General features: G+C 39.3%; 1 protein-coding gene across 12 annotated transcripts in view; it reads right to left on the bottom strand.

Moving 5' to 3' along the window:
* Positions 1 to 18,424, bottom strand: part of ABI1 (abl interactor 1) — an 81,309-nt gene that overhangs the window by 13,473 nt on the left and 49,412 nt on the right. For 8 of the 12 annotated variants that reach the window (XM_086742122.1, XM_086742125.1, XM_086742129.1 and 5 more), the window contains exons 3-6: positions 15,960 to 16,136; positions 6,195 to 6,209; positions 5,370 to 5,470; positions 1,746 to 1,886 (exon numbers count right to left, since the gene is read on the bottom strand). In XM_086742122.1, the coding sequence (XP_086598248.1) occupies positions 1,746 to 1,886; positions 5,370 to 5,470; positions 6,195 to 6,209; positions 15,960 to 16,136 (434 nt within the window). The remainder of the gene's footprint in view (positions 1 to 1,745; positions 1,887 to 5,369; positions 5,471 to 6,194; positions 6,210 to 15,959; positions 16,137 to 18,424) is intronic. The other 4 variants (XM_086742123.1, XM_086742126.1, XM_086742134.1 and 1 more) reach the window with 1 other exon arrangement.

The raw sequence follows: 18,424 nt of genomic DNA, 5'->3' as shown, positions 1-18,424 counted from the left end.
ACTGACAACAACTATGACAAACCAATTGGGATGTGGGGTGTGGTGTCGCTAATTTTCTGTATATCTAACACTCCTCCCTGACGAGGCACGCACTTTTTGTGTACGAGAAGTTTGTTTCTAAGATAGTCTAAAAGGTAACAGTACAGACAGGTCACAATTTGCCTAAGTACTATTATATTACATCCAAATTAGAGGCCAGCAATACAGATTTTTTGCAGCACATCCTTTTAGTGAACTACTGGATAGCATTCCTCCACATGCCTTTGGAGGCCATAACACTTCTGTTCATTGGGGGAGCTGAACAAGAATTAAGACTGAGGCGAAATCTGTGCTTATTCTTACCTAAGAACATTCCTTAGGCTGAGGCTTGAATTTACACGGATTAAATGGATAATATAAAGGCAACTAAGTAGTCAAGATGTTTTGAAGTCAAAATACCACTTTAACCCATTCATGTTAATTAAACTATAACATCACTGAGTAATCTTTAATTACCACTCCTGGGTAGCTACAAATCAGTGCTGTCAGTCAAGCAGAAATCATTCAAATATATCCTAAGAAAATAACACTGCTACAAAAAGAGAAAATCAGTGATCTGGAATGGAAGCCAAGATAATTCCTTCAAAATTGGTGTTCTGTCTGCTGAAGACCTTGATCTTGTCACCATGGTTGCAGCTGAATTTCTAACTGCAGTGTACATAAAAGAAGATCTTGTGATACAAGTGTAGGGAGCATTCACAGTAGCCAGCTAAACAGATTAACAAGATCTTCATTGAAACCAGATTTACAAGTTACTTCATTCTGACAGTATTTCATGATCAACTGTGTCCAAAATACCCTCTCAAGCCCTGTTAGTGACCTATCATGTTTAACTGCCTCCAGGGAGTTAAAAAAAATTCAGGAAAGCAGCTTTCCAAAAAATAAGCTAATGTCTTACTTCTAACTACATTGAATTCTTTCATCTGTTTTTTTTTCCCTGCAGTTTGAAGCCTATGATAAAAATAAAATTGAAAAAACTGAACTCACTCGAGAAGCTCAGAGAAAGATCTAGCCTTGCAATTCATGACAAAAAACTGCATTAAAAAACCCCAAGGTACACTCAGAATACCCAAAACACACACGACTCTCTCATCTAAGCCCTCAAGCACGTGGAAACAACTGGCTGAGGCCAACACCTGCTCTGTGAATAGGTTTTATTTTCTACTTCTATCCTGCAAGCACTGATTATGAGCATTAAGTTTTAGCCAAAAGAATGCAATCAGCTCTTTCAGACTACCTTCATTACAGTGTTTCTAATCAACAGAAATTTCCTTTTGCAATTAGTGGTCTTGGGGCAGGGAGCCTAAGTGTATTTAGGCCAAGGTTAATAATGCAGCTTTAAACTCATTAGGACCCATCACTACCCTACCTTGCAACTGCATAAATTCTGAAGTGTTGCTTATTGGGAAAACATATTTGCTCTTGGGAAACAAATACCATAGAACATAATAGATTTCTTATACAAAACGAGGCCTGTGATTATGGAAGTTGCAAGATGCAATGAGGCTTCTATAGAGTATGAAGACACTTCTTTGTGTTAGAGAAGTCAACAATACAGTGAAGTTCTGTTAACGCAGAATGGTATAACAACTCACCTTTTGCCTTTCAACAAAAAGGCACAAGCACAAAGCTTCAAAGCTTTTCTGTGACTTTAGTAAGCATCAGCATGCCAGGCAGGAAAGAGTTACAGTGAGAAAATGCTCTACCTGTGTGTTCTTGGTCTCTGGTTCAAGGAAGCTGTCCTTCCTGGACTGTGCTGACTGCCCAGTCTGGCAGGACTGGTCATGTAATCATTGGGGACTGTTGGCGGTTTGACTGGCTCCAGGGTTTTGTAAGGAGTATTTCGTCTGGTCAAGGGGAGGAAAAAAAAAAAAAATTGAAGACAGAAAGATAAAGGATCACAAGATCAAAAGGATAAATGAATAAAGTAGTGAAGCCATTTATTTTCTTGTTTTTATGAGAGATCACTGCATAGTGACCCACATTACAGTATATTAAACAAATTTCACCAGATGGGGTAGATGGGTCACATTCAACTCTCTGAAGTGCTCTTAAGTAGACAGTTCTATGTAAGTTGGCCTACAGCACATAAATTGATTAGAAAAGCCTAAACTAAATTTATCACCTGAAATACATTCTTTGAACTACATAGCATACAATAGTTACATCTGCATAATATTCTGGGGTTACCTTTCCGTACGCTGCACATGACACTCTTGTATGTGACAAACTCTTCCATTTTAACAATCCCGTCTTTCCCCTCCTGCCTTCCATCCTAGAAGCATTTTTGGCTAAAGGTATTCAACTCATTAAGACAGGAGTAAGGCTGAAAGATTCACAGAACAAGTTACATTTGCAATCACCAGTGCTCTTCCTAGTAGCATTGTTTCATGCAGTAATCAAGCAATCTGCTATCACTTAAGCAGATCTTAAAGTGCTTCACAGATGAGCTTCATTGTTTCTAGTTTGCAGCCCAAGAAAGTGAAGCCCAGAGACTTCCAAGGTCACCTAGCAGACTGCATCAACTCAGAAATATAACAGATCTTTCGAGATCTATTTACCAGACCCATTACTACCTTAAGAACAGTGTGTTTATTGTACTGAATCGCAGAGCTCTCCAGTTCTCACCGGTAACTAAGAGATCCCTTGCAAGACGTGGAATTTGGCAATGCATCAGCTAAGCAAAAACAAAAATACTAAACTACTGCCATTTAATCATTTGTTCAATTACGGGTTCTAACTGAGTTGGTAAGTTATAAGACTTCCTGGTATTTTAAGAAACTTATTGACTTCCTTTTTACAATATGGAACACAACAATACTAAATTTTAACTGTGATGTTTCATTATTAAAACCTCTCAAAGAGAAAAGTGGAAATACTGCAGTTGTTTGCACACACTGTGGTGTTTGTAAATTAGTTTGTCTACATAAAAAACTCCAGATGATTTTAATATGCAGACTGCCACCACCTATAGATCTGCCAAAAGAGATCAGTCGTGGGAAAAATAAACTTTGTATTTCAGTTGTAAGAGATAGAGCTCTAAATATCACCAAATAAAATGGCTAGCACAGAAGACTTTAAATGCGCTTCCAACAGAAACAACCTTCAAAACTAATATTTTAAAGTATTCTATCTTGGAATGCACTGGCAATAGGAACTACTACTCAGGTCTGCAGTACTATTTATTTTGCCTGTACAATTTAAAAGTACTGTCAAAAGCAAACCACCACTATATCTTCAGGTTCAGCCGTGCCTCAGTTTCTCCTTTGTTCTACTCAGCTTCACTGAAGAACTCAAACTCCTAAGCACCAGAGAAGTAAGAAACAATTTATTTCCATCACTTTAATCCCATCCTTTCTTTTGCTTATTTGTCAGCCGTAAAGAGAGCAGGACTCTTCCCTGACACCACCTAGCACTCCGCACCTCTCTGTCCCTCAACACTTTAGTGTGGTGCTGATGGCCGTTGCCACCAGAGAGAGCTACAGGGAGTCCACGGCTTTGCATCTGCCTCAGCATCCTCACGGCAGGACTGCAACTACTCCCTCCATCCAGCTCCAGCAGTTCACTTATTCTCCTGTGGTACTTCTAACTTGAGCATCCAAGGTTTTCCGCAGCCTCTCCTTGGTCCTGTGTTCAGTTGTTTCCTGCAGTCCCTCTCCCTTTTCAGCCCACATGATTTCTGTGCAGGACTCCCTTCTCACCATGTTCCTTTGGATAGCCCTGCCTTGGAGGGACAAGCTACACAATAGGCAGCATGTACTTTAAAGGTCCGTGTTACACACCAAGCTCGTTCTGATTTTACAGGCTTATCTCTGTTTTCTGGATCAAAGGGAAAAGTGTAGTAATCTTGTGGTTTCTAGCAATTTTTTCTGCATACATTAGGGAAACAGTCATGCCTATGATATTTCATGCTTTGGCAGAACACGGCTGCTCAAGACAAGAGCTGTACTTCCTGAACAAGAAGGGCAGATAGAAATCTCTGTTACGAACCCACATTATTCCTCCCCCTCAGCCAACTGCTGCCTCTTGTCAAGCTCATCTGGAAATGACGTTCAGCTGATTAATCCTTATCAGGCATCAGCTAGGGCAAGCAAACAGCTCTGGCTTGTTCAGGAGGGAGCATTAGAGAGAGGCAGCTCACCGGTACATCAACGCTGCTGCTTCACTAGCAAACATCCAAGAGGACACAAAAGTGCTACCCAGCTTCCCAGGACTAATAAACAACTCTTTCTTAGCTGGGATAACAGAGACAATTGGAATACTGATTATATCCCCTTGAGCAATGGGAATTTTCACAAAACATGGTCAGGAAACCTCTAGGGTAATTTCTCTGCAGGAATATGCAACAAATACTGCCATCCTGAAGCAGCAAAGCATCAAATCAGGATTAAAAAAATCACTAAGTCTTCGACAAAAGGAGTTGCTGCTCCTTATTTTCCTTGACCACTGTTCCTGATCCCCATCCTGTTCCGTCTCATTATTCATAATTTTTCCAGCTCCCCACCTCTCCCATACAACGTACTTGAAGCCAACACAACTATGTCAGCCAATTTCAGTGTCACAGTCCCCCACAGCATAAAACAAAGACTGAGAGTGACAAATAGGTAGAAGGTCTTCTTTAGGATGTCTTTTGGAAAATTGTTGCACAGATAAAATGATATGGCATGTGCTCTGAGTATTAACAAGTATTCTCAAGTATTAACATTTTGGACCCTATCATCAACTACTTGCTGGCACACCAAGATAAGAAGATTTCATTCCCCAGAGGTCCACAGCAGCAAAACAGATGCTATGGCATGGACCTTTAGTCACAGAGACTCAGGAATAGCAAAATCCTTCCTCATTTAAGCATAAAAATAAAAATGCACAAGCCTGTGAGAATCAATGTTGCCAATGTGTTCATGATGCTACAAATTTTGCTTAGATAATGCCACAAATATGACACAAAGAGCCGTTTCATTCCTCTTAGAATACTGAGAAATGAGTAGACAAAAAACTTTAACAATGAAGTCTTTCCCCCAGTGAAGTTAAAACCTTATTGATACTCTTTTGTGTCACTAAGGATTGCTCTCCAAAAATCAGGAATAACAATAGCCTCGTCGTTTACCCGTATCTATAATAAATCCATCCCCCATGAAAAAGGATTCTTTCTAAAGGTCATCATGAAAATAAGAGTCAGTGCAGCTGAAAGGGTTTATACAGAAAAGGTAATTGTGTTTTTTGCTAAATGCAATCAGAATTGCCATCTATCCACGTATTTAAGAAACACAACACCGGCACAATTAAAACTGTCTATTATACAGGCGGGACCAAGCAGTCGTCACTCTTACCCCAGAGTTCCCCGGCCTGACATGGGAGGACTTGGTGGTTTTTGTGTAGGCGGATTTGTTCTTGACAAGGTGCCAGTTCTTGCAGGCTGGTTATTTCCATGCTGAAATAAGGGAAAACATGATTTTATTTTTATATCAGAGCAGCTCTATTATTAACAGCTTTTTTTTTTTTTAAAGTGTAAGAATATAAAGTGAGAATTCCCAGACAGCTGTCAAACGGCAAGTTTTCAGCTACACGCAAGACAGACACCAGTAAATACAAAGACTCTAAATAAAAGCTTAATGTTATTTTTGCTATTACATTACAACAGACATCAGAAAGGTAGGCAATTGACAGGTTCATGCACAAATCTCTTATATCCTCTTTTCTTTAAAGGGAAGCCACATTTGTGTTCATCTCTGTTGGGGTGTTAATAATTTACATCAAACTTTAACACTGACAGTACAATACAGTCAGCATGGGCCCAGAATTTCTCAATTTGCCCCTGCTATTTAACTAGCAGAGTCATTCAGGTTGTCTGGGAAGTCTCCTGCAAAAAATGTAAGTGAAGGGAATCAAGGCATCTACTGAATTCAGAGCAAAGCACTACTTGTGTTAGAGAAATTAATGTATAAGTGCAGATGTCAATGTATCGCAGATATATTGACACATACTAAACTCTGTAAATAATAAAAAAAATCAAATATAGCATGTTTAATCTAAATATCCTATGGAAAGCAGAGGAGAGAATAAGAGAGTGCTAGTTTTCAGTTTTAATGGCTCTGCAGCCTCTACTATCAGTCACATGAGGCACTGTGGGTCAAAGGAGAAATAACACTTCTTACCTTGGCTTTTAGCCACTTAACGTTGGCAAAAAAAGAGGGGAAAAAGGTAGAAATTAATGGCAGATCCATCACAACTGACAGGACAGGTTAAACTACAGATAATCACATTTTTTAAAAAAATAATTTGTGTCTACTGACAATTAGCTACATCCCAGTACACTAACAGAGATTTTACTGGCTCACTTAGTCGTTGGAAGTTCTGTGTCTGACTAAGTGACCATAGGAAAAACACTTGTGTCAAAATTAAGTTTAGCTAAGCTTTGCCAGATTTGTTTGCCAGACTCCTCATGAGCAGTAAAGGGTTGAAAAGTTCTTTGCTGACCATTCAAGTTCAAACACAAATCAATGCTACTTCAGTGCAACGTGCACTTAAGAGTTCGTTCACAAAACCACAGTTTCAGCTACACAGTGCAGGATAGACATGCCTGTTGTTTTGACACTTAACCTTCATGTGTTTTGAAGAAATACTAGCTGCTGCATTGAATGGTAAATAAAGAAATGGGAGTTCTCAAACAGGATGAGCAGCAGCGCCTTTCACCTCTGGTTTATTGATTGAAATCTGATTCAAGCCAGCACAGCGCTGGCTGCTCAAAACTGTGTTGGCAGTGCACTAATGGTTGTTTTATTCTGAAATTGTAGCTCTTAGAATCAAGTCATTATGTGACTCCACTGTATCACTTTTACAGCCTTCAACGATTGTGGAGGAAAAAAAAATTTAGGAAAACTTGGCCCCATAAGGAAAATGAATGTAAAATTTTAAAGAAGTTCAAGCTGAGTTCTTTAATTTCACTGGGGGAGAAGACTCATGTTTTTGAATGGGGAAAAGAGTTTGTTTCACTTATTAAAAAATCACCAACACCAACAGAGATTTCTGATAGGGTCTGCAAAACCATTGAAAAACAGATGGGATTTACAAATCTAAACAGGTTGAAAGCCATTGCCCTTAATCACATTACAAGAACAGAAACACAAACCCACTCCAAAATTCAAATGAAAAAGCTTAGCTGTTTTAAGTAAATTTGAAGGTCACCCTGTTCACTTCCCATCTAGGCAGAGGTTCGTCAGCAGAGTGGCAGAACTAAGGCACTTAAACCACTTCTGTCCCCACATATTATTTCATGGATAAACAGGAAGGCTGAGCTTCCAGGATGCCAGGGTAGTCTCTCAAGTATTGTATTTTTAAAACAGGCTTTTAGCAATGAAATTTGCTTTCCCCTCTCACAGGAATATGTGACCCTTCCCCTTACTTCACCAGTTGCCAAGGGCAATGGCATAATACAAGGAATTCGTTAAGAGAGACCAAAAAGTGAAACTCCTGGTCTCATCCTTCCCCAGGAACCATAGATCGAAACCTTTTAAAGACTTAAAAGGAAGGGTGGCATAGTTTCTTACCCAGCCTCTACCACTAAATTTGCCTGCCTCAAAAATATAAAACCAAAAAGCTTCCTCTCTTTCCTTCCCTTATGCAGTGTCACTCAGCTCTTATAGTGAGTCTCTCCACCTCCTCCTTAATCACTGTTACGTTCTGCCTCTGCTGCAGCGACAATATGAATATCAACATCTAGCAATGACTCAGGAATCTTCATCTTATTTAAAACCTTTCTACTGCTAAGTACTGTTGAACATACTGAACATATATCTGAAGTCCAACAGCTCTTGACCTTTATTCCTATCTCTACTTCTACATCAGGTGAGCTTTAACAACATACAGCCAGACACACACACCTCTATTGTGCAGAAGAATTAGTAACTGTTGTCATACTGCTTTCTGTAAGTAAAAAGCTCTGTACGTGTCCTCTGTACAGGAGTCATACGGGCAGGAAAACAAAGAACAGAACACAAAGGGAACAGGGATTCTTATGGGAGAGGAACTCCTGATCCAAAAGACAGAAATAAGGGAGGAAAGCAAATGAATCAAAGTGAGATGAACCATATGGCTATTTAATCATGGTTAATAAGCTAATTAATTAGGAGAAGACACTTCCTTGTATTTATTGGCTGAGCTTATGAGGTCAACCTCGCTGCATTTCTTGGTCTAAAAACCGAACGTAGTGCTTTCTAAGTAATTAAAAAAAAATTCTTGGAACTGGGAACAGTTTAGGCAGCAGGGTCTAGACTCACTATGATTTTTAAGAAAAACAGGAAAAAAGACAGCAGAAAACCAAATGGAAAAGCAGGTATGTGTTTAATGTAGGTTCAAGCATTTCTCTACAAATGCCTCCAGGCCAACCAGCCAGCTGGCAGAACATGACTATCACCAACTGCCTCATCAGTACCGAAAAGGGCAGAGGCAGGAAGGAAGGAAATGCAGGGCAGAGAAGCAGCGGCATGCGTATGGTTCACAGCTTGAAGAGGGAAGAGATTGTTGAGAGCGATCTATAAAATAAGAGATAGGAAGTGCAAAAGGGAAAAAAAAACTGAGTCAAATGAAGAGCAGAACTGAGAACTCTCGCAGAAGCTGTAAGGAACACGACTCCCTTCTCCTCCTGCTCTTATATTACTGTACACACAGGAGACAGTTTTCCAGCCAGATACCAGCATCCTGGATGACATACACATCAGAACAAAAACACAGTGAGTGTGTAGGCTTGCTGGGGATGCTTGTGACGCTGAGACAGAGAACTAGACAGATCAGGATGTTCCCAGAAACAAGACAGCTTGGAAAGCAGCAGTACTGGTTGGAGTTTCTTGCAAGCATCGTAGCAGAAAGATGTTTTAAAGAAGCAAGCAGAACAATTTTGCCTTTCCAGAAAAAACCTACCAAGTGTGTGGCAGTCCTGGATAGAGTTTTAAAAGTTGTCACAAAATTAAGAGAAAGAAACCACAGCCTCAGGTCCAAGAAATAAGAGTCAACCTTGCTGCATTTCCAAAAGATTACAGCTAGGGCAGTAGCGCATCTGCAGGGTTTTGACAGCATAGGAGAGCAGGTTGGCCAAGGACTGAGAGCCAGCAGTGGGCTGGAAAGGGGTAATACAATTAAGGCAATGGGCAAAACAGGCGTTTGCAAGAGCCATGCAAGGTATTTATCCAAGCCAAAAGTGAGGCTGCTTCTGGAACTGATGCCAGGAATTCAGAGCACCTGGACTAAGAATTTTAGCTGTGGGTTTGGAGAGGACAAGCAATGTTTTGGGACAGTTGAGCACTGACTGTAGGTAACAAGCACTTGCTTACTGGCTTACTTGCTCAAGGCAACTATTTCATCAATTCCAGCGTGCGCAGTTCTGGTAGTCTAAACACTACAAAAATACCTGCCGACAAAGGCAGTACTGCAGGTTTCTATAACTGAGGCCAAAGGGACAAGACCAAGAACGGCATGGAAGGGTAGGGTGTGAGGCAATCAGAAGTATCTACTGATAGCCAGAGGATGTCGAGACATTTGAGGGACTCTGCTGGCTGTCCTCAGGAGGCAACCGTGTATAACTTTTTATAGTTTCCATGCCAAGTAACAATTCATGGGGGAAGATTAGTCACGATTCAGGGAACCAGAAAGCTATTATTTGAGTTACAAAGTGTGTTTGGAAAACTAGGGCTAGGGATGTTGCCCACAACTCATTTATGTAAGCAAATGTATCTATAAGCACAGAAATACAAAAAGCCACTTGCACACACGAGCAAAATCCTTATAACACTGATATCCAGCAAGTTTCTCCTGGACATTTCAGCTATGAACTCTCCAATTTCAGACTGCAGAAACTTCAAATCTCTGTGCAGGTTGGTTGTACTTCCTCTGCTCTATGTCGCTCGCTATTTCTCCAACTCCAGAATTTAAAGAGCCAATTTCACTCTACTTCCTGCCATACCTAGGATCACTGAAAGCCATCATTAAAGACTATCCAATATAAATGCTAGTTAATGGAAACAAAGGTTTAAAAACAAAAGATTAGGTGCCAGCCTAATCTGCATTAATAGCAAGTGTCCAGTAAACTCAGAACTGTAATAGGTATGCTATGTAAAAGCAATAACCAGCTTTAGATCCGTTACCTTTGACCAGTAATCACAGTCATCAGCCTCAATAGAAAAAAAACATGATTGCACTTGAGGACTCTTTAGTCAACCTCTCCTTTTACTTAAAAAGGTATTTCCTTTATTAGTCAAGGGAGAATTAGCTGAGACATCCCTACAGAAAGGCAGCTGGCCCTAAGACCTTTTGAAGTGTTATTATGTATCTGCAGGTAGGCAATTCAATTGCCCCACAGGCATCCTCACGGATTTTTGCACAAGACTGCCTCCTGTCTCATCAGTGAAGCAGTTTTGGAGTACCAGAAGATGACACAGAGCAGAAAAAGCAGCTGGAAGGGTACTTGCACATGAAGGTATGGGAAGACTGAAAAAAGGATACAGTAAAGCACCAAGTCTAGAAGACTGTTTCCTTACAGAAATCAAGATATGACTTAGGGAGAATGTGTAATCAAATATGTTTTTCAGAAGGCAGACCGTACATGGGTGTCAGACACTCAGGATAATACACTTCTACCACTAGCTCTGTGCAGTTTTAAAAGAAATCATTTCTGTGTCTCAATTTCCTTATCAGAATGGGTGAGAAGCCCTTTATTTCCATATCGTCTATTGTAAGCCACATTACCTTGAGAAAATTTAGGTTCCAAATAAATTTTTCTTTCAAAATTGAACATGAGTTGGTAAGTATCTCTTCAGTGCAGTCTTATCTTTACCTTTTAACTATAACGTCTCCCATCATTATTTGCAACCTAGTAATTACACAGTCTTCTGTTAACAGTAACCAGATGTAGCTTGTCAGTATTGCTTCTCTCCCCTTTATTGCATCTTTTTTTGTTGTTTTGTTTTCAAACTGAGCAGGCAAAAAATTTCAAGTCACATTTGACCTTAAAATATTTGTACCTATTAAACTCCTATTAACATACAAAAACCTGCTTTTGGGTGATAGACAAACTTAATATTGTTCCCTCAGCATTCAGCAGCCTTGTTCAGAGAAAGACACCTAGATTCCTGTATTTAAATACTTCAAGCTTCTTGAATTCTTTGAGTTAGTAACTTTGAATCTAGCCACAATAAAATAAACATTTAAAAAATTATTTTCAAAAATAGAAAATAAAAAGACTACATAGTTTTCAGTTTTCTTTGCAAGTAGAAAGGCTTGAAACCTACACTGTATCAGATGACACTACACACGCTTCCGCATTTCCAGTAGCAAGAGCCCTATGAAAAGCACACAGTGTCAACACTCACAAGAGAGTCATTAGAGTTGGCAACAGGAAGAGCTACTTTTCCCCCCCAGAGAAGGGTTCTTTACCTTTCAGTAATATTTACTGTTTGGCCACGACCTCAGAGGGATGATGTGACATTAATGAAACTGGCAACATGACATCCTTTGAAGCGTGAGTGTCTGACAGAGGCCAATACAGGGACAAAGGCAGCAGAGGCTCAGGTTGAGGATCCCTGTCTCACTTTGGTTTTTATTATAGTAAATTATTTAAAAATTAATACTCAAGTGGCTAACACATAAAAGATCTTATCCTAAAGGGGAAGCAGGCATGATTAGGTAGCCTTCCACCCTGACATCAGCACCTCATCTGCATTTTTGTTTTGCACTAACACAGATGAAAGCATGAGGACTGCCAGTGAATAGGGCAGGCTGAGAAGTGTAACAAGGGTGAGAGCAAGGGTCCCTTCTCTACGCTTAGTACTTGAAAAGTTTTTGGCCCAATCCCCACTTTAAGGGAGTGCTTCCAAATTCCATTTGCTTGAGAAAGATTTCTGAATGCTTAACTCCTGTTTGACTTCCTGGGCTAGAAAGCTTCTTACAGTTCTAATGCACAGAAATGCAAGTATTTTATGGTGATGCAATCCAAATTTTTTCTGAAAACAAAGCCGAAAAGTGATCAATCTTCATATACAATTCAAGTTTGGTTTTGAAGAAATACTTGTCTCATAAAACAAACTCGATCCAATCATAGCTATTAAGCATTTCAATTTAGCATGTATTCAACATTTTATCTGCCTTTACCATAAAGCATCATTTCAATTTCCTACTTAGCTGCCACTTCACAAATTGCTGCAGTTCCACCTGCCTACTATTTGAAACAAAACAAAACAAAAAAAGATTATAATAAATTCAAATGCCAACTTCAGGGCTTTTAAGGCAGCTTCCAAGCTTCCTCCTCCTTCTCCCCCCTCTTAAACTGAGGATTTTCTGTATGAGTAATTGTATTTGACCTATTTATTTTCTGGCACACTATTTTTTTTTTCCCATTCAAAAAAGCAGGGGAAGAGAAGAAAGGAAATGTTAAAGTAGCCTCTGCCTAATAATTTAAACCAAGCTCTACACAGGAAGGTGGGCTCTCGCATCATGACAGTTACTCTTATTTACCAAGAATGACTTCAGCTACACTCCCCTATCCCCCGAGGGTGACAGCTGAGCAACTACTTAACAGACTGGCAAAAATGTTTGCCTGTGTGTTTCTTGGAGCCATCTACACATAATATTTGTGTTGCAAGGGAAAGTCTTCTCACTAGCAAACCAACTTTAAAAGTCCTCCTGATTTTGACTGATGTTAGCCTTGGCTTCACAGGCATGTATATTCAAAAAAAGAAAAAAGGCAACATTTTCCTTTTGGAAACTTTGTAAACTTTGTCTGTCTCTACTCCTGCAGAGGGAAGGGGCAGGGAGTAGAGCAGCTAGGGCAGCTTGGGGCTGCCATGGAGCTTTCAGGCCAAAGGAGAAACCACCTCTGCGATCCTAGGATGCTCTACAAAAGCTTTTCTATCAAGAAGCTGCTGAAGGAGAAAACATCACTGCCTTCCAAGGAGGTGCCTCCCATCAGGGACGAAACCTGCTATAGAGAGTAGCTTCTTCCCATCACTGCCACACAAAAACTGCTGCATGCACATGAGACAGAGAAGCCATGCAGAGCCCTTCCCCATGTCCCAAGCATAGGCATCTGCTTTTGCCTCCCCTCTACACAGCCATGAGAAGCATCAGAGACATACACACAAAGAAAATGAGCTGTGAGTATGCACAGGAGGTATTCCTGCATTTGCTCAGATGGAAAATGTACAGGGGATGACAGTATTTACTCTGAGGATCATCCATGTTTCTATTTATTTTTTTCAATTCTGTGACACAGTGTTTTATTTACACTTTTTATATATAAAAAAACAATTCAGGATCACCCCTTAAAAATATAACACATATTTTAATGGCATTTTTCCTAGGATCAGTATTTCATTAAATAAATAAAAGCAGAAACAGGCTATAATCCAGCCTGTATCTTTCATTTTTCTTCCCTCTATTTTCCTTTCTGTTTCTTTATCAAATCCTGCACCAGAACACAACAGAGTTTCATTAATAGCAATAAATTGTTATTTACAGATTTCAAAGTGTTGCATAATTTTTATTTAATACTTAAATGTCAACGTATGTGTTGTACTACAGCAGAAGACATTCAAAGACCTGCAAGTTAGTCAAACTGACAATTGCTCTACGCAGACTTCAAACTTATTTTCCTCTAGAAAAACATGGTTTGTAAGGCCATATCGGACATGCTGCTGTCCAACTTGGGGTGAAATCTCTGGTCAAGAAAGTAAGACTTAACAGAGTCTGAAGCATCTTCCAAGACCACTCTGGACAAGACAAAGTTTTAAATTCCATTTGTTGTATGCTTTCCCCTAATTTGTACATTCAGGAGGTAACTCAAGATACTCAGGGTCATCTGTTATTTGTGCTTGACTTCCAAGAGAACCTGATTAAGTTTCTTAAGCTGTTTTGGTTTCATTTTCTCATAACAGCACTAGCTACATTTAGGTTTGCAGACAAAGCAAGGTACTTCCTTCAGAGACATGATCTGTGTCACACTCAGAATCCCAGTAACTAGATGGCTAAAAACATGTAATTATGTCTTTCACTCCCTCAGCCCACTTTTCTCAACAGTGTGTCCAGTGAATGTCAACACTGGTAAAGGTGTCAAATGCATGACAGTCATCTTGAACTATATACCTGAGGCCTGGCTGGCAGCTTATTTCATTTGCGCAACGAGTCTACACAGAAAATCCTAACGTAATTTTTCTACTAAGCATTTCATGCCTTCCACAGTTGTAAAACAGACTTAGGCAAATCACTCAATAAAGAAACAATAGCAAGATATAAATCGTAGCTGACTTCTAATGAGTTGCTAATTTGGTTATTACTGGAAGCTATTTTACCTCTGAATAGATCAAGTTTCTAAGATAGAATTAAACGACTAACAGTTAAAAAAACCTTTACTAAAAATGTTCCCTAAGAGGTGTGTAGAAATAAACAGCACCTCATTTCCACCCTCTAAATAAACAGGGTCACATTAATAAAAATAAAGACATCAGTACTCCTAAAAGCAAATAGTCAGACTGGAAAATGCAACTGCGACAGCTTAACAACTTCAGTGTTTATGGATCAAGCAACCTGTTTTGAGCCTGCAAAATACAAGTAGCTCAGCAAAGCATCAACTTCAGAGACTAACAGTAAAAGCCTTCTACAGCACTTGCTCCTTGAAGCACTTAAATGCAGAAACCAGTATCAGGACACTGAATTTGTGGATTCCTGTATTCTCTATTCATAGAGCTCCCTCCTCAAATGCAGAGACTGTACTGAAAATTTATCAATTTCTCTGGCCCCAGTGTTTCTATTTCACAATAATTCAGGGCATGTCTTTCAGACTTCTACACAGGACTGTGCTTCATCCAGTCTGGCTTAAATTATTAGTGTAAAACAACCCTAAGAGTTACAGGTTTAGCTACAAAAAAAACCAACCAAACAAACAAAAAAAACCAACGAAAAAAAAAACCACCACCAAAACATCAGGTAGTCCAAAGTCTTAGTCAAAGCTCTCATGGTGTAGAGCTGCTTTCTAACTTGTGTTGAAATTAGATGCCTCTGGGCATTCGGAGGGTTACTACAAAGCAGGAGGTTACCCTGGCACTCTTGTGTCAAGAAATTCTGAAAGATCTGTTCCTCAAGAGCTCAGTGATTCAAAGGGCACATGATGCACTGATCTAGCTGCACAACTGACTAACCAGAGCACACAAAGCTTTAGAGGATAGATGAGTGTTGAATAAAAGCTAAGGGAAGATTGTTGTGAACTACTGAATATACCTGCAAGGCCTGCTGTAGGGGGATATGAAGCTATTATTTATAAAAAGATGTCCAGGGAGCACAGTGTTATATTAATTCATTTCAACTACGACCATTTCAAGGGAAATAGACATTAACTTATGAAGGCTTTTATTTAGAGAATGAAAATAACACTGTCTGAAAGCACAAATGGGAGTAAGACATCAAATGCCACTGAGATTTAAATACCAACTAGCTGACTCCCTTTCTCCTGACCATGCTCCACAAAACCCCAACAAAAAACTCCACCCCACCAGCCAGTTTCCACATTACAGATGACTTAATTTTTCTCAATAATGAAAGAAATAAAGGGAGTGGCAGAGACAATTCAATCAGAGGAGGAAGGAGTAATAAAAGTCAGTCATGGCTTTTTTGACAAGTCATTAGCCTAAGATCATGAGCCATTATTTCTAGACACTGTGACTACCACTGGCAGTCATAAGGTGATGGCAAACATTGCTCTAAAACCCCTTACTGTAAAACGATCAATTTTGACATTGAAATGTTTGTATAGGGGAGCATATGAAACCCATAATCCTTCCTACCATAAATGAACTAAACATTTTAATGTCAGTAACACTCTTCCCCGACCCTATCTGCTGGTCTGTGTTACTTGGAGCCCTCAAGTGTTCAGGTATTCTTACCTTTACGCCATGGCCAACATCATCCAGCACTGTGTAGTCTATAGGTTTTCGAATATACCTTACGGGACGTTCCATGTTCGCTGGCGCTATAATTTTGTGAGTTCTCGATGTGTTCTTATTGGTCGTCAAAATGCCTATCTCTCTGCGAGCGACCTTTTCTTTATGGATGTCCACAGTCTAGATTAAAAACAAGAAAGTATGAGTTTCTTTAGGCATTCGCTGTTTTCTTTACAGAGCTATCTACACGTTTAGGCTTCACTATAAGACAAAGTCTGAACTGAGTTAATGCTGCTGGAAGGATGCCAGTTTATTGACAAAATGAGTTTAATCTACATGAAAATTGTTTGAAAATTACACTTTAATGAAATAACCGATATTAATAATAAAATTACAATTACATATTACTGCTTTGACGCTCTGAAGACACTATGCAGATACAGTGCTTGCAGATTAACCCTCAACATTCTTACGACTGACACTAGTAATAATTTACTCAAACTCCACAGCTGGGAAACCAGGACAGACAAGCTAAGCAATTTGCCCACATCCCCAGAGGGGGACTAAGCTTGGGAAGTCTGTGTGGTAATTTCTTTCAGCAAAGCCATCAGTGCATGTCAGAGTAAAAGTCTGTGTAGGGAAGGGCTAATTTCAGCACTGAGGCTAGTTTCAGTCATACTGTTTATAGCAGCTGTACTAAAATAATAAAATAGAGCCTTAAAGATGCAAGTAAAGGAATATAAAATACGCCAAGCTTCAACATTTTATTAGGAAATATCTAAAGAGACAAAGAAAGGTCAGTCCAGCAGTCTGTGAAGGATCAAACTAAGCTTCACTTAACAGACAAATGCTTCTATATGCAATATAATCACTTACACCCTAGCTGAAGGAGAACAAGTACATATCAAGCATCAGATGCCATAGGAAGTCCCACCTCTAGGAAGCCTGTTTCAGGATACAGGGATTGTATTTACTGATTTAAGTACCTACCAGAACCTCAGGATTTCATTGCAGAAGATGGTATCTGACAAAAAACACCACTCTAAGCGGCTTTCAATAAAACCTATCAAGCCACCACTTTTTCCACTAAGGAAAATAATTCTCAGTCTGCAAGCATCAATTCCTCCTGGAGAGACTGTCACAGAAACAGAGTCAAGGTTCAGAAAGAAAGAAAAATCCTTGTCCATCAGTACCCGTTCAGGTAGTTCACTAGAATCAGCTAAACTAAAATGGATATTGTGATGTGCAAGGTTTTGTTTAGTGAAGCCGAGTCAAAGACGAAGGACAAAATTAGTTTATATTTCACTCTGCTTCTACATGAGGCAAGGTGAAACAAGCAAGATAAGCATCCAGGAAACAACCATTTCTAGGAAAGTCAGCATTCAGTGTTCACTATGAAATGCCTTCAATTGAACTGTTATTTTCACTAACTAGTGCACACGCTCAAATTATCTTAAATTCTCCTAAGTATAGAAAGAAATAAAATCCTCCTTAACAGCTTTGATACACAGCATTGCAGATTGCAAGTGGGAACACAAGTGGAGAAACACCTAAAAGCAGGGATATCAAGCAAGCTTGTTTTCACAGCTTAAAGTTAAATAACAGACAGCCTGTAACGTTGCAAAAAGTTGTTTTACTTTGAAAGCGCATGGAATATCAATAGAAATAGGAGTTATGCTTTTCCAGAGCAATGCAAGACATTACATGAGTATGTCTGCATTAGCTTATTTGGAATAAGTTAATTATCCCAATAAATCTTCGGAGCAAGCTTTATGGTTCTAAATACTCATGCTCTGAAAAATCCCAAAGTCAGGAATAAAACGCACCTTTCCAAACAAGACAATCCTATACATCAAGTATTTACCACTACATCAGTATCAGGTATCACCCACTGCACCCATGTTTGTTCTGGCAGCCAATTTCACAGACGACAGAGCGAAGACTTAAGAACAAGATTATCCGTATTTCTTAAACTCCAGCTATTATTTGTTCTTTTCCTTTTAGAGGCTAAAATATAGATGTCTGTTCTGCCTTTTAGCTTGCTTTCAGCAATATTAAGAAACATTATGAGTGCTGTGCTACATGTTCTTAGATCATCTCTCTTCCAGTTCCTCCAGACAACCTGAACTCTTTTTGTTCAGTGATAATACCAGGTCTGAAACTATCTTACAGAACTCTTTAATAATATGCAACTCTTCATATTTTGTAATACACAAGCACTGCATAGGTGAAAAAAAACCAAAAAACTTTATTTAGAGTCATTAAACAACAGCAATATAGCAGGCTGAGGAGAACATCAATTTAAGGCACATACTACAATGTTTTAAAAGAAGGTATTTTAAAGCACTACTACAATCCTTGAAATAAATCTTCTGCTTCATTCCCACAAACAAAATCTGTTTTTACCAATAAATTCTTTTTTTGTTCAGTGGCTGGACAAAAATGCATCTTTATACTAATAGTTCTGT

This window comes from Chlamydotis macqueenii, chromosome 2 (assembly GCF_036417535.1).
Source record: "Chlamydotis macqueenii isolate bChlMac1 chromosome 2, bChlMac1.mat, whole genome shotgun sequence".
In the NCBI taxonomy this organism is placed as follows: Eukaryota; Metazoa; Chordata; class Aves; order Otidiformes; family Otididae; genus Chlamydotis; species Chlamydotis macqueenii.
The sequence above is the reverse complement of the archived record's forward strand: the minus strand, read 5'-3'. Positions and strand labels throughout refer to the sequence as shown.